This window comes from Kogia breviceps, chromosome 8, assembly GCF_026419965.1.
Source record: "Kogia breviceps isolate mKogBre1 chromosome 8, mKogBre1 haplotype 1, whole genome shotgun sequence".
Taxonomy (NCBI): Eukaryota; Metazoa; Chordata; class Mammalia; order Artiodactyla; family Physeteridae; genus Kogia; species Kogia breviceps.
Window position 1 is genome coordinate 71,981,227 of NC_081317.1, and position 17,048 is coordinate 71,998,274.

Here is a 17,048-nt window from a genome sequence, read left to right on the forward strand (position 1 = left end):
GTCCAGCATGACCTCATTTTTTTTTTTTTTGGTATTGGTGGGTTAATGAGCAGATCCACAGAGCTAAAACTTCCAGATAACTAGAATTTAATCTCCTATTAATCCTCCACTGACAACTAAAATGTTTCAGGTTGAAATTGTATTCAAGTGTATTTTCCCACTTTAATGTTAAACAGAGAAGATACTACCTTTTAAAAAAATTCAAATTTAATAAGATAAAAATGTATCTATAATCTCTCCTATTTAACAAATAAACCGTACATATTTATTTCTGTATTTTTCTAAGTGCTAGCCCCAAAGTGTACATAATTGTACATTGTTGTAATAGCTTAAAAGTTATTAAGATTTCTGCATTAAAGCATTGTCTATGTTCCTTCTCTACTACTTAAGAAAGTGTAAGTCTTTATAGCAAATAAATTTGAATGTTTAAATGTTTTAACAAAATTTAAATGTTTTGTCATAGCAAAAAAACTTGATTAAAAAAAAAATCTTTATTGGAGTATACTTGCTTTACAATGGTGTATTAGTTTCTGCTTTATTTGAAAATGAATCAGCTATATGCGTACATATATCCCCATATCTCCTCCCTCCCTCCCATCCTCCTTATCCCACCCCTCTAGGTGGTCTCAGAGCCCTGAGCTGTTCTCCCTGTGCGATGCAGCTGCTTCCAACTAGCTATCTGTTTTACGTTTGGTAGTGTATATATGTCCATGCCACTCTCTCACTTCATCCCAGCTTACCCTTCCTCCTCCCTGTGTCCTCAAGTCCATTCTCTACATCTGCGTCTTTATTCCTGTCCTGCCGCTAGGTTCTCCAGAACGTTTTTTTATTTTTTTTTAGATTCCATTTATATGTGTTAGCATACAGTATTTGTTTTTATATTTCTGACTTACTTCAGTCTGTATGACAGACTCTAGGTCCATCCACCTCACTACAAATAACTCAATTTCATTTCTTTTTATGGCTGAGTAATATTCTAATGTATATATGTGCCACATCTTCTTTATCCATTCATCTGTTGTTGGACACTTAGGTTGCTTCCATCTCCTGGCTATCGTAAATAGAGCTGCAATGAACATTTTGGTACATGACTCTTTTTGATTTATGGTTTTCTCAGGATATATGCCCAGTAGTGGGATTGCTGAGTCATATGGTAGTTCTATTTGTGTAGTTTTTTAAGGCACCTCCATACTGTTCTCCATAGTGGCTGTATCAGTTTACATTCCCACCAACAGTGCAAGAGGGTTCCCTTTCCTCCACACCCTCTCCAGCATTTATTGTTTGTAAATTTTTTGATATTGGCCATTCTGACTGGTGAGATGATATCTCATTGTAGTTTTGATTTGCATTTCTCTAATGATTAATGATGTTGAGCATTCTTTCATGTGTTTGTTGGTAATCTGTATGTCTTCTTTGGAGAAATGTCTATTTAGGTCTTCTGCCCATTTCTGGATTGGGTTGTTTGTTTTTTTGATATTGAGCTGCATGAGCTGCTTATATATTTTGGAGATTAATTGTTTGACAGTTGCTTCATTTGCAAATATTTTCTCCCATTCTGAGGGTTGTCTTTTCATCTTGTTTATGGTTTCCTTTGCTATGCAAAAGCTTTTAAGTTTCATTAGGTCCCATTTGTTTATTTTTATTTCCATTTCTCTAGGAGGTGGGTCAAAAAGGATCTTGCTGTGATTTATGTCATAGAGTGTTCTGCCTACGTTTTCCTCTAAGAGTTTGATAGTGTCTGGCCTTACATTTAGGTCTTTAATCCATTTTGAGTTTATTTTTGTGTATGGTATTAGGGAGTGTTCTAATTTCATTCTTTTACATGTAGCTGTCCAGTTTTCCCAGCACCACTATTGAAGAGTCTGTCTTTTCTCCATTGTATATCCTTGCCTCCTTTGTCATAGATTAGTTGACCATAGGTGCATGGGTTTATCTCTGGGCTTTCAATTCTGTTCCCTTGATCTAGATTTCTGTTTTTGTGCCAGTACCATACTGTCTTGATTACTGTAGCTTTGTAGTATAGTCTGAAGTCAGGGAGCCTGATTCCTCCAGCTCCATTTTTCTTTCTCAAGATTGCTTTGTCTATTCGGGGTCTTTTCTGTTTCCATACAAGTTGTGAATTTTTTTTTGTTCTAGTTCTGTGAAAAATGCCACTGGTAGTTGATAGGGATTGCATTGAATCTGTAGATTACTTTGGGTAGTATAGTCATTTTCACAATGTTGATCTTCCAATCCAAGAATATGGTATATCTCTCCATCTGTTTGTTACATGTTTAATTTCTTTCATCAATGTCTTATAGTTTTCTGCATACAGGTCTTTTGTTTCCTTATGTAGGTTTATCCCTAGGTATTTTATTCTTTTTGTTGCAGTGGTAAATGGGAGTGCTTCCTTAATTTCTCTTTCAGATTTTTCATCATTAGTGTATAGGAATGCAGAGATTTCTGTGCATTAATTTTGTATCCTGCTACTTTACGAAATTCATGGATTAGCTCTCATAGTTTTCTGGTAGCATCTTTAGGATTATCTATATATAGTATCATGTCATCTGTGAACAGTGACAGCTTTGCTTCTTCTTTTCTGATTTGGATTCCTTTTATTTCTTTTTCTTCTCTGACTGCTGCGGCTAAAACTTCCAAAACTATGTTGAATAATAGTGGTGAGAATGGACAACCTTGTCTTGTTCCTGATCTTAGTGGAAATGGTTTCAGTTTTTCACCATTGAGAATGATGTTGGCTGTGGATTTGTCATATATGGCCTTTATTATGTTGAGGTAATTCCCTCTATTCCTACTTTCTGGAGGGCTTTTATCATAAATGGGTGTTGAATTTTGTCAAAAGCTTTTTCTGCATCTATTGAGATGATCATATGGTTTTTCTCCTTCAATTTGTTAATATGGTGTATCACATTAATTGATTTGCGTTTATTGAAAAATCCTTGCATTCTTGGGATAAACGCCACTTGATCATGTGTATGATCCCTTTAATGTGCTGTTGGATTCAGTTTTCTAGTATTTTGTTGAGGATTTTTGCATCTATGTTCATCAGTGATATTGGCCTGTAGTTTTCTTTCCTTGTGACATCTTTATCTGGTCTTGGTATCAGGGTGATGGTGGCGTTGTAGAATGAGTTTGGAGTGTTCCTCTCTCTGCTATATTTTGGAATAGTTTGAGAAGGATATGTGTTAACACGTCTCTAAATGTTTGATAGAATTCGCCTGTGAAGCCATTTGGTCCTGGGCTTTTGTTTGTTGGAAGATTTTTAATCACAGTCTCAATTTCAGTGCTTATGATTGGTCTGTTTATATTTTCTAGTTCTTCCTGGTTCAGTCTTGGAAGGTTGTGCTTTTTTAAGAATTTGTCCATTTCTTCCAGGTTGTCCATTTTATTGGCATATAGTTGCTTGTAGTAATCTCTCACGATCCTTTGTATTTCTGCAGTGTCAGTTGTTAATTCTCCTTCTTCATTTCTAATTCCATTGATTTGAGTCTTCTCTCCTTTTTTCTTGAGGCATATGGCTAATGGTTTATCAATTTCGTTTATCTTCTCAAAGAAACAGCTTTTAGTTTTACTGATCTTTGCTATTGTTTCCTTTATTTCTTTTTCATTTATTTCTGATCTCTTCTTTATGATTTCTTTCCTTCTGCTAACTTTGGTTTTTTTTTTTGTTCTTCTTTCTCTAATTGCTTTAGGTGTAAGGTTAGGTTGTTTGAGATGTTTCTTGTTTCTTTAGGTAGGATTCTATTGCTATAAACTTCCCTCTTAGAACTGCTTTTGCTTCATCCCATAGGTTTTGGGTCGTCGTGATTTCATTGTCATTTGTTTCTAGATATTTTTTGATTTTCTCTTTGATTTCTTCAGTGATCTCTTAGTTATTATGTAGTGTATTGTTTAGCCTCCATGCGTTTGTATTTTTTACAGGTTTTTTCCTGTAATTGATATCTAGTCTTATAGCATTGTGGTAGGAAGAGATACTTGATACAATTTCAGTTTTCTTAAATTTATCAAGGCTTGATTTGTTATCCAAGATATGATCTATCCTGGAGAATGTTCCATGAGCACTTGAGAAGAAAATATATTCTGTTTTTTTGGATGGAGTGTCCTATAAATATCAATTAAGTCCATGTTGTTTAATGTATCATTTAAAGGTTGTGTTTCCTTATTTATTTTCATTTTGGATGGTCTGTCCATTGGTGAAAGTGGGGTGTTAAAGTACACTAGTATGACTGAATTACTATCAATTTCCCGTTTTATGGCTGTTAGCATTTGCCTTATGTATTGAGGTGCTCCTATGTTGCGTGCATAAATAATTACAATTGTTATATCTTCTTGGATTGATTCCTTGATCATTATGTAGTGTCCTTCTTTGTCTCTTGTAATATTTATTTTAAAGTCTATTTTGTCTGATATGAGAATTTCTACTCTAGTTTTATTTTGATTTCCATTTGCATGGAATATCTTTTTCCATCCCCTCACTTTCAGTGTGTATGTGTCCCTAGGTCTGAAGTGGGTCTCTTGTAGGCAGCATATATACGGGTCTTGTTGTTGTATCCATTCAGCCAGTCTATGTCTTTTGGTTGAAGTATTTAATCCATTTACATTAAAGGTAGTTATTGATATGTATGTTCCTATTACCATTTTCTTAATTGTTTTGGGTTTGTTTTTGTAGTTCTTTTCCTTCTCTTGTGTTTCCTGCTAGAGAAGTTCCTTTAGCATTTGTTGTACAGCTGGTTTGGTGGTACTGAATTCTCTTAGCTTTTGCTTGTCTGTAAAGGTTTTAATTTCTCCATCAAATCTGAATGAGATCCCTGCTGGGTAGTGTAATCTTTGTTGTAGGTTTTTCCGTTTTATCACTTTAAATATGTCCTGCTGCTCCCTTCTGGCTTGCAGAGTTTCTGCTGAAAGATCAGCTGTTAACCTTAGGGGGATTCCCTTGTATGTTGTTGTTTTTCCCTTGCTGCCTTTAATATTTTTTCTTTGTATTTAATTTTTGATAGTTTGATTAGCATGTGTCTTGGTGTGTATCTCCTTGGATTTATCCTGTGTGGGACTCTCTGCACTTCCTGGACTTGATTGACTATTTCCTTTCCCAGATTAGGGAAGTTTTGAACTATAATCTCTTCAAATATTTTCTCAGTCCCTTTCTTTTTCTCTACTTCTTCTGGAACCCCTATAATTCGAATGTTGGTGCATTTAATGTTGTCCCAGAGGTCTCTGAGATTGTCCTTAATTCTTTTCATTCTTTTTTCTTTATTTTCCTCTGTGGCAGTTATTTCCACTATTTTATCTTCCAGGTCACTTATCCATTCTTCTGCCTCAGTTATTCTGCTATTGATTCCTTCTAGAGAATTTTAAATTTCATTTATTGTGTTGTTCATCGTTTGTTTGCTCTTTAGTTCTTCTAGGTCCTTGTTAAATGTTTCTTATATTTTCTCCATTCTGTTTCCAAGATTTTGGATCATCTTTACTATCATTACTCTGAATTCTTTTTCAGGTAGAATGCCTATTTCCTCTTCATTTGTTTGATCTGGTGGGTTTTCCTTGCTCCTTCATCTCCTGTGTGTTTCTCTGTCTTCTCATTTTGCTTAACTTACTGTGTTTCGGGTCTCCTTTTTGCACGCTGCAGGTTTGTGGTTCCCGTTGTTTTTGTTGTCTGCCCCCAGTGGCTAAGGTTGGTTCAGTGGGTTATGTCGCTTTCCTGGTGGAGGGGACTGGTACCTGTGTTTTGGTGGATGAGGATGGATCTTGTCTTTCTGGTCGGCAGGACCATGTCTGGTGGTGTGTTTTGTGGTGTCTGTGACCTTATTATGATTTTAGGCAGCCTCTCTGCTGATGGGTGCAGTTGTGTTCCTGTCTTGCTAATTGTTTGGCTTTGGATATCCAGCACTGTAGCTTGCTGGTCATTGAATGGAGTTGGGTCTTAGAGTTGAGATGGTGATCTCTGGGAGAGCTTTTGCCATTTGATATTATGTGGAGCCAGGAGGTCTCTGGTGGACCAATGTCCTGAACTCGGCTCTCCCACCTCAGAGGCACAGGCCTGACACCCGGCCGGAGCACCAAGACCCTGTCAGCCACACGGCTTTTGGGAAGTCAGGTCTTCTGCCAGCATTCAGTAGGTGTTCTGTAGAAGTTGTTCCACATGTAGATGTATTTCTGTTGTATTTGTGGGGAGGAAGGTGATCTCCATTTCTTACTCCTCCACCAGTAGACTTGAAGGTCTCCTCGGCAATTTTTATTCCCTTAAAAACAATAGAAAATTATTTCTCACTCACGTAATAGTCCAATGGGGATTTTGCTGGTGAACAAGGTCTCTTGTCCGTCCTGTGAGTTTGGCACCCAGGTTCTTTCCATCTTCTTGCTCTGGCATCTCCTTGAGCTGTGTAGTCACCTGTGTTAAGTCTGTGTAAGGGGAAATAAGCAGTGAGGAGAAGATGTATCTACTCCTAACATCCTTAGCCCAGAAGAAACACACATTACTTCTGTTCTTATTCTCATAATAGTTTATCACTCATTGCGAGAACTGGTCATGTGGCCACACCTAGATGCAAGGGTGGTCTGGAAAATGTAGCCCCTGGCTGGGCAGCTGCTGCCCAGCAACAGTTCTGCCCTGTGAAAGGGGAGCATAACTTTTTGTGGACTGCTCACTAAGTCTGCCACAGGTGCTCAGTCTTCATAATAATCCTTTTAGATGGCTGAAGAATATTCCATAAGTTGATACATCACACTTTATTTTACAGGTTCTTCATTATTAGACATTTATGATGATTGTAAAAAAATTTTTACCTCTAATGAATACCACTGTAGGAAATGTCTACAGATACATACCTTTTTCCCCTTTAAACATTATTTCTTTAAGAATAATCCTGAAAAATGGGAGAGAGAGAAAATTATGAACAAAAGTTACAAATATTTTTCACATTCTTGAATCTGCAGGTTTACTCCTTGATGGTAGTGATTAATTTGTATTCATTACTGTACCGGCAGGGTCTTCTACATTGCCTGTTTCATGGTAATACTCAACAAAATAAGTTGAATGACTAAATAAATTTTAACAAAAGCATGTGGAACATGATTTATCTTGGCTCTGGATAAAATATGAGTGTAATTTTTGTCCTTTGTCTTTCCCATCTCAATCAATGGCACCACCATCCATCAAGTTATTAAAGGTAGAAGCTGTGAGTTGGCTCCTTTCCTCACTGCCCCTGTTTTAGTTATTTATTTCTGTGTAAGAAATTATGACAAAACTTAGTGGCTTAAAATAAGCAAATATTTACTATTACAGTTTCTGTGGGACAGGAGGTAGGTTGTTCTTACTTGGTCACAGTTGCATATTGTTGGGGGCTTTGTCATATGAAGGCTTGAAGTGCTGGAGGATCTAGTGCAAGGTGGCTCACCTGCATGGCTGGCAAGTGGGTACTGGCTGTTGGTGGGAGGCTTCAGGTCCTCTCCATTCAGGTGACTACACTGGGCTCCTTGAGTGTCCTGGTGACATGGTGGCTTGCTCTCTTGGAGTGAACAATCCAAGAGAGCAAGGCAGAAGCAGCAATGTCATTTATTGGAAGTTACACACCTTCACTTCTGCAGTGTTCTACTAATCACTCATATCTGCCTTATTCGCTGTGGGAGGGGACTGCACCGAGGCATGAATGCCAGAACGCACAGATCATTGGGGGCCATCTTAGAGGCTGGCTACTATAGCACCTCTCTTCCATATTTCATTCCACCCACATGTTCCGTTCATTCTCCTTCCAAAAATATATTCAAATGTAATCACTTCTCTTCACTTCTGCTGCCTCTGGTCTAGTCCAAGATGCTGTCCACACTCAGCTCTGCCATGAGAGCCTTCCATCTGATCTTTCTCCTTTTGCTCTTGTCAGTCTCTAATGCATTTTTCATATTGGCAGCCACTCATCATTCATTCATTTTTTCAATTAATTAATTCAACATATATTTATTATGTACTTAGTATATGCTAAGTTTGTTTTAGATACTCAGAGTATGGCAGTGAAAAAACCCTAAACAAATAAAATGGAAAATATTAAGGGGTAATATGTGTAATACAGAAGACTAAACAGGGTAAAGAAAATAGAGGACAATAGAGAAATTAGGGACTTATGGCTGCCGTACTGTATAGGGCTGTCAAGGGTACTATCTTTGATTAGTTGACGTTGAAACAGTAACCCAAAGGATGAGGTGGGGCGGGCTTATGAATACCTGGATAAGAGTGCTCTAAGGAGAGGAAAGAGCAAATGGAAAGTCACTGAGCACGCTTGATGTGTGTGAGGAACAGCAAACCGGCCAGTGTGGCCGGAGCAGAGGGAGGGAGGGAAGTGGAGAATGGCAGGTGATGGTGGTCAGATCATGTAGGGCCTGGTACACTATGAAGCCTTTGACTTTACGTGGGGTTGGTGGGAGACAAGGACAGTCATTGGAACGCTTTGCTGATGTGAATGACTTGCTTTTTAATACGATCTTTTGGATTGCTCAGCCTATGATCTTTAAAAAATGTAACTGATATCAGTTCACTACTACTGCTTAAAACCCTTCTATGGATTCCCCTTGTACTTAGAATAAAATCCAAGCTCCCTTAGCTATTATTACTGTAATTGTTACTGTTATTAATAAAATTAACACCCCATTATTCTCTATCACAGAAACCTGCTGATTTTTTCCAATACGTATTCAACTAGTAATTACTACTACCACTACTACTATTAGGCTTATTTGTTTATAATCTGCCTCATCCACTTGAAAATATGTACTCTGGGGATGTTATGTAGTGTGGGTCTTTCTCTACTAAATTATCGCAAGACTGCTTTGTTTTTGGAGCTCTTGTGTTTGCCCTTAAAAAAATTTTTTTTTTTTTTTAATATTTTCTCATTGTCATATCTGGTCAGTGACCTACTTCCAGCAATGCTATCGTTGGTGCCAGGGTAACTGCTGTTGAGCTGGACATGGGAGCTGGTTTTGGTTGCTGGGCTGTGTCGGTACTTCTCAAATGTTAATAGACAAATGAATTATGTGGAGAAGGGGTGGGGATCTTGCTAAATACTGATTCTTATTCAGTAGGTGTGGTGTAGGGCTTGAGGTTTTGCATTTCTCCCAGCCTCGAAGGTAATGCCTGTGCTTCTGGCCCTTTGAGTAGCTAGGGGGTTTTATCACCAAACTTGGCTGAATGCTGGAAACAACTGTGGAGCTCAGGATCCCACCCCGAGTTTCCAATATAATTGGTCTGGAATGCAGTCTTAGTCAGTACTAGTAGACCACTAGACTACTACTACTACTAGACTACTAGACTACTTAGTACTAGAATTTTCTAGGCTTCACTAATGATTCTGATTTGTAGCAACATTTGAGAACCACTGTATTGGATGACATTGGGCCCTATTTTAAATCAAAGCATATTGGAGTAATGCTCTGCAGGGCTATGCTGTTTTCTTTCTTTAAAAAAAAATCAGTTTTGTAGCTATAGAGAGTCTGGCCACACTGATGGATGACCTCCAGATCTCTGCCTAGCATGGCTGGATTTCTCCAATGTCCCTAGCACATGCTGCCAAAATAGGACTTCTGCCTTCAGGAGACTGGGCCTTCCAAGTGCAGTTGAAATACACTTGTAGACGATGAGGATGTAGCAAATCAGGTCCCTACTGTGTGAGCTTGTGCTGAGGCAGAGAAGGAATGTGAAGTAGAGAAGTGCTCTGTTTTTTTTTCTTGTAATTTCCAGCATGTACACGTGCGGTTTCTAAGCCAGTAACAAACTAAGAACTTCTCGTGTGATTCAAGCTAACCCTTTGGTCATCAGAAGTGGGTGTTTTTTTTAATATATTAAAAAAAATTTTATTTTATATTGGAGCATAGGTGATTAACAATGTCGTTAGTTTCAGGTGTACAGCAAAAGCGGGTGTTTTAAACTACTGAAAATCAATGAGGCAGATCCCATTTACAGGTTTATAACTGACTGTGAGATGTGGGTGTCCCAAATGGTCTTGAAGACATGGGGAAGGAAAGGCAACGCCTGAGCTACCCTTCCCCCCACCCTCCTACACATGCCCCCCACCTTAAACCCACTCAGTTCTTTTTGCCAAATGATTAGTGTGTGCTAACAGAGCCTGGGACACTTTCTCATTGAAATGCACTTCAATCCCATGTAAATGGATTGATTTTTTTTCCTTGGCTAATCTAGATTGGTCGGCTGATTATTGGACAGAATGGCATCTTGTCGACACCTGCTGTTTCCTGCATTATCAGAAAGATCAAGGCAGCTGGTGGAATCATCCTGACAGCCAGCCACTGCCCTGGAGGACCAGGGGGAGAGTTTGGAGTGAAATTTAATGTTGCCAATGGAGGTATGTGGTTCAGAATATGCCTTAATTGTCATGATTTCTTTCTTCTTATATTGTCATAGTCTTACAGTGACCCACTGATGGTGGGCAAGCAAGGCAGAGAGAAAATGGCTCAGAAAAATCTAGTGAGGTGCCTGTATTAGTCAGGGTTTTCCAGAGAAGCAGAACCAATAGGACACATAGACAGGCTCCAACCTATGATGGCTTGATTTAGAGATTTTTTGCTTTTACAATGGTGTAAAAGCAATATGCATTCAATAGAAACTACTTCATTTGAATTTTGAAATTTGATCTTTTCCTGGGCTAGCAATGTGTGTGTGGTATGATTCTCTCTCGTGATCATGGGCAGGGGCAGCAAATGCAGCTCCCACCCAATCACAAGGGTAAACAGCCAATACACTTACAACCATTCTGTACCCATTCAATCATTTCTGTTTTTTAGTTTCAGTAAGTATTCAATAAATTATATGAGATATTCAGCACTTTACTATAAAATAGGCTTTGTGATAGATGATTTTGTAAAAGTGTTGACTAACGTCGGTGTCCTGAGCACTCTTAAGGTAGGCTAGGCTAAGCCATGGTGTTAGGTGTATTAAATGCATTTTCAACTTATTATATTTTCAATTTACAATGGGTTGATCGGACTTTAACTCCATTGTAAGTTGAGGAATATAATAATATTAATATAATAATATAATATAATAATATATAATAATAATAATATAATAATATAATAATATAAAATAATAATATAATAATCTCTGTATAGAGATTTATTATAAGGAATTGGCTCATGTGATTATGGAGGCTGTGAAGTCCCAAGAGCTTTGGTCAGCGAGCTGGAGGCCCAGGAGAGCCAATGGATGGTATGGTACTGATCTGAGTCCGAAGGCCTGAGAAGCAGCAGAGTGTAAGGTCCAGTCTGAGTCAGGAGGGGCCAGTGTGTCAGCTGGAAACAGTCAGGTGGAGAGTGGATTCTCCCTTTCTCAGTTTTTTGTTCTGTCCAGGCCTTCAGTGGGTTGGATGAGGCCCAGCCACACTGGGGAGGGCAATCTGCTTTACTCAGTCTACTGATTCAATTGTTAATCTTATCCAGAAACACCCTCACAGACATACCCAGAATAACATTTAAATGAACATCTGGGCTCTCTGTGGCCAAAGCAAGTTGACACGTAAAATTAAGCATCATGTTGCCCAGGGTGACATGACGAGGAAATGGCATAACGCGGTCTCAAACCCCTCTTGGTCCTCTGTACTCCTCAGCACAGTGAAACGGTTGAATGTTGATGCTTATCTGACATGGAAGGACTCTGGATTTTAAAGTTGGAACAGACCCTCAAAATCATTTAGATCATTCCTGTCATTTTATAGGTGAACAAATCAAAGCCCTGAGAGGCAGTTTGCTCAAGGTCACATGGTCAGACAGATGACTCCTTAGCATAAGTCCTACATTCTCTCTTTCCTATAGTGTTGACTTTCTCTCACTGACATGCCTAGAATTATTTCACTTTTTCTTATATTTATAGAAATTTATAGTTTAGAAGTCCTAGTGGGGTGGGATACATGTATAGGGGTGATTTAAAATGTTTTTTGAACATATGTAAATGTAGGAAGGATAATAAATGGATACCATGTATCCATTACTTTGTTTTTCCATTTTGCTTATCTTTTTCCTCTGAAGACTTTTAAGGTAAATTACAGCATGAAGATATTTTGCACCTAAATATTTCTGACATCTCTTTAAAATAAATACGTATTCCTATATAACTACATGATCACACCTAACAAAAATAATACTAATTCTCTAATATCATCTAAAACCTAATCTGTATTCAGAATTTTCCAAGTATCCCTCAGATGTTATTACATATGTTTTGTTCAAACCAAGATTTATCCCAGAGCCATGCATTTCATTTGTCTTTTTAAATTTTAATTTTATTTATTTATTTTTAAAATTAATTTTTATTGCAGTATAGTTGCTTTACAATGTTGTGTTACTTTCTGCTGTACAGCAAAGTGAATTAGTTATACGTATACATATATCCCCTCTTTTTAAGACTTCCTTCCCATTTAGGTCACCACAGAGCACTGAATAGAGTTACCTGTGCTATGTAGTAGGTTCTCATTAGTTACCTATTTTATACATAGTAGTGTAAATGTGTCGATCCCAATCTCCCAACTCATCCCACCCCCTGCATTTGGTTTTTAAGTTTCTTAAATCTCTTTTAATCTAGAATACTGAGTCTTCGTGTATATGTGGGTGGGAGCTGAATTTTAACCCACAACTGTTGCCATTATGAAGCATTCCTGGCCCAGGCAAAATAGCACATCCTGAAGGGGAAGTACATGATTGCCCCCTCCTTGCAGCCATTTTGGACATTATCTAAAGAAAGAACATTACTCACATCAAGTGTTAAAAAAAAACACCTTATGAAGAGCCTCATTCTTGAAAGTGTGATTCAAGAAACCCTGTTTCACTAAGAAGCACACCTAGGGCCAACATCTAGTCTTGTAGCAACTACTGAATATTTCAGGAAAAAATATGCAATGCGTAGGTGTTCTGTACACTGATAACACGGGACATTTCATGAGCTCAGAAAATGGCAATTTTGTAGAGCAATGTAGTATATAAGTTGCCAAACTAAATAATGTATTTAAGCATTTAAATTAATGTCTGACTTCGTATCTTGCAAGAGAATCTCAGTCATCTCTATGATAACTTGTGAGGCATAAAAGGGGAAGATATTATTTAAATAACCATTTCGTAGACCGAATTACAGGAGGTTATGAGACCTGTTCAGTCATATCCTGAATAGGGGGAGGGGGTTGAACTTATCGTTTAGCCTTTAACTCTGTTGAAAGTCCTTCCTCTTACATTTAATTCTTCATGTTTACATGTCTTGGCATCATTAATGAGACTAACATTCCTGATGGCATAGAGAGATTCAGTTGGTTTCTTCCCACTTAGAGTGAGTTTTACCATGTTATCCTTCATCTGAAGTTGCAGACATTCATCTCTTCTATTGGGTGTCATACAAATACATCTTATGGCATAAGTTAAAAGCGAAGTGTCTGTAGAATTAGTAGGCACATCCAGGGAAATAGGACACATCTAATGCTATGTTGCTTTTAAATTGTTCAGAGGACAGGACCTTTCTGAGCATGTTTTTAAATAGGGGAGAAGGTGCTAGAGGACAAAAGGAATCAGTAATAAAAATACAGATTTTTTTGAATAATTACAGTGTGCCAAGCTTCATCGTCAGAACTTTACATACGTGTTCTCATTTAATCCTCATGGTTTAATAAACTTGCCCAGGGTCACAGAACTCATAAGCTGTGGAGCTCCTTTGGAACCTAGATTCCAAGAAGTAGGTAGAACTTCTGAGTAAGAAGGCAGAGATGAGGGAAAGAAGCACTTTGAGGGTGCAGAGTGGAAGTTTTGGGAAATAGTTGCCTATATCTGTTGAAAAAAAGAAGAGGAAATGTAACTTGCTAAGATCATGGGGAAAAGATAGAGAAGGGGATAAATGGAGATGTTTTCTAAAAGGTCCTCTGGGAAATTTGTTGAGGATTCCTGAGGGGTTGTGAGGACCGAGTTGAAGTTAAGCAGTCTCATTCTTCGGGGGAGCTAGTTGGTGTGATTTTATGACTGCCTTCAGCAATGCACGGGGGGAGTATGGGAATAGCAGCAATGGAGGAAATGATGGTGATGTCCCACGACTGGGGACTGGCGGTGTGGGCACGGCAGAGCATAAGGTGGGCTGGTAGTTGTTAAGAGTGTCTGAGCTGACATCAGACTATTAGGAGTCAAACCCAGCCTCTGTCACACGAGTGATGTGACCTTCGTTAAGGTCACCTCTTCCAATTTCAGTTTCCTTATTTGGAAAATGAGGATACTAATAATTCTTACTTCATCCGCTTTTTGTGAATGCTGAATTCCACGTACGATGTGAAATGTGGTATGTGTAAGTTTCAACAAATGTTGGGCTTGTCTTATTATACTAACAAAGGCAAGGCTCAGATGCTAGACCACAGGGTCCTTCTGGGATAAGAGACCAGTGAAATGAAATGGACCGATGGCCTGGGAGTAATCAAGTGATGTTGGGCATCAGTATGGGAATGAGGAACAGGTTCACAAGGGTACAAAGTAGGGTAGATGAAAGATTAGGAATTTGTGGGATTAAGATACTCAAATTTGATATTTTTGCAAGAAGTGTATCAAAAGACAATAATACTTATGGTATGACTGTACTAGGAATTGACTAAAATGAAGAGGGAAGTCACTGGAGTGGAAGATGTCAAGAACTGGGAAGATGTGAAGGGATGCAGAGGATGTTGATGAACTCAGAGGTTATCAGTGTTGCTTTTGGAAATCAGTGTGCTTTGGCAAACAAACTCAGATGGAGACTTTTAAAATGTGATGGAAACATCCCAAGAACATAGTGTGGTGCCTGGGAGGCAGAGGGATAGACATGTATCATCTGGCAAGCATAAAAAACTGCAAAAACTAAATAACACTATTTACTTCTTAAGTTTTGCAAAAGAATAAAAAATGGTAAGGAGTGAAGTTGAGAAGGGCTATGTTTACTTCTTTGTGGTCTTCACTTTTCCTATACGAGAAAATGTGGGTAAAATCTACTAGGCTCTTTTTTCATCCACTGAAATGGTGCTATTGCTATTCCTTTCCCCCCCCTCCCCCCGCTTTATTGAGAGGTAATTGATATATAAAAAATCGGCACATATTTAATGTATGCAACTTGATGAGTTTGGTCATTATTCCTTTTTATATGTTCAGTGGACCTTTTTTGGGAGACAGCAACAGTGCTATGCTCTAAGGCAGCACTGTCCAATAGAAATATATTGTGAAGAAGCTCATGCAGCTCAACATCAATAAAACAAACAACCCAATCCAAAAATGGGCAGAAGACCTAAATAGACATTTCTCCAAAGAAGATATACAGATTGCCAACAAACACATGAAAGAATGTGCAACATCATTAATCATTAGAGAAATGCAAATCAAAACCACAATGAGGTATCACCTCACACTGGTCAGAATGGCCATCATCAACAAATCTACAAACAATAAATGCTGGAGAGGATGTGGTGAAAAGGGAACCCTCTTGCACTGTTGGTGGGAATGTAAATTGATACAGCCACTGTGGAGAACAGTATGGAAGTTCCTTAAGAAACTAAAACTAGAGCTACCATACAACCCAGCAATCCCACTACTGGGCATATACCCTGAGAAAACCATAATTCAAAAAGAGTCATGTACCACAATGTTCATTGCAGCTCTATGTACAATAGCCAGGGCATGGAAGCAACCTAAGTGTCCATCAACAGATGAATGGATAAAGAAGATGTGGCACATATATACAATGGAATATTACTCAGCCATAAAAAGAAATGAAATTGAGTTATTTGTAGTGAGGTGGGTGGACCTGGAGTCTGTCATACAGAGTGAAGTAAGTCAGAAAGAGAAAAACAAACACCATATGCTAACACATATATATATGGAATAAAAAAAAAGGTTCTGAAGAACCTAGGGGCAGGACAGGGGTAAAGACACAGACATTAGAGAATGGACTTGAGGACCCGGGGAAGTGGAAGGGTAAGCTGGGACGAAGAGAGTGGCATGGACATATATATACTATCAACTGTAAAATAGCTAGCTAGTGGGAAGCAGCCACATAGCTCAGGGGGATCAGCTCGGAGCTCTGTGACCACCTAGAGGGGTGGGATAGGGAGGGTGGGAGGGAGACGCAAGAGGGGATATGGGGATATATGTATATGTATAGTTGATTCACTTTGTTATAAAGCAGAAACTAACACACCATTGTAAAGCAATTATACTCCAATAAAGATGTTAAAAAAAGAAAGAAATATATTGTGAGCCACATTTGTAATTAAAAAGTTTCTAGTAGCTACCTAAAAAAGTAAAAAGAAGCAGGTGAAATGAATATATTTTATTTAACTTAATATATCCAAAATATTATCACTTCAACATGTTACTATAAAAATTATTAGTGTATTGTATTCTATTTTTCTATTAACTCTTCAAAGTTTGATGTGTATTTTATAACTGCAGCACATGTCAATTTGACTAGTCACATTTCGAGTGTTCAAAAGCCACATGTGGCTAGAAGCTATTGAATTGGACAGTGTCACTCTAAGCGCTGGGATATAAAAGAAATCAAGAAATAATTTCTGTTCAGTAGAAAGTTATAATATAGCTGGTGAGTGAGATCAATACACAAAGTTATCAGTTATTTATGTTTTAGATCTTTCAATCTACTTATTTATTTGATTCCAAAACTCGTTGTAAAAAACCTGAAGTTGCTTGCATGAAGATATAAAAATTTAAAAGAAAAGAAAAATTAAAGGAGGACAACCATTGATTTCATGTTCAGTTCATTTAAAGCCTATCACTTGACCTTAACTGTCAGCTTGACCTGTGAGGAAGTGCATCAGATATTTTAAACCTCACTTTAAAAACTTGGGAGTCACTAGAGAGTGTGAGTTGGGGAAAATAATGTACCCTGGTCAGCTTATGCATCAAATAGGCAGCAGATCTGGGAGTAGAAATCGTATTTTCTTTCTCTAGGTGCACTTGGGAAGCTGCAGTTAAAATCTGGAATCCCTCAGTTCTGTCAAATGCATATCCTGTTGGTGTCTCATATCCTGAATAAAGCTGATGACATAACC

The 17,048-nt window shown here is 38.1% G+C and overlaps 1 protein-coding gene across 1 annotated transcript in view; it reads left to right on the top strand.

The window, feature by feature from the left end:
* Window positions 1-17,048, top strand: part of PGM5 (phosphoglucomutase 5) — a 187,696-nt gene that overhangs the window by 14,876 nt on the left and 155,772 nt on the right. The window contains exon 2 of the mRNA XM_059072728.2: window positions 10,181-10,343. Coding sequence (XP_058928711.1) covers window positions 10,181-10,343 — 163 coding nt within the window. The remainder of the gene's footprint in view (window positions 1-10,180; window positions 10,344-17,048) is intronic.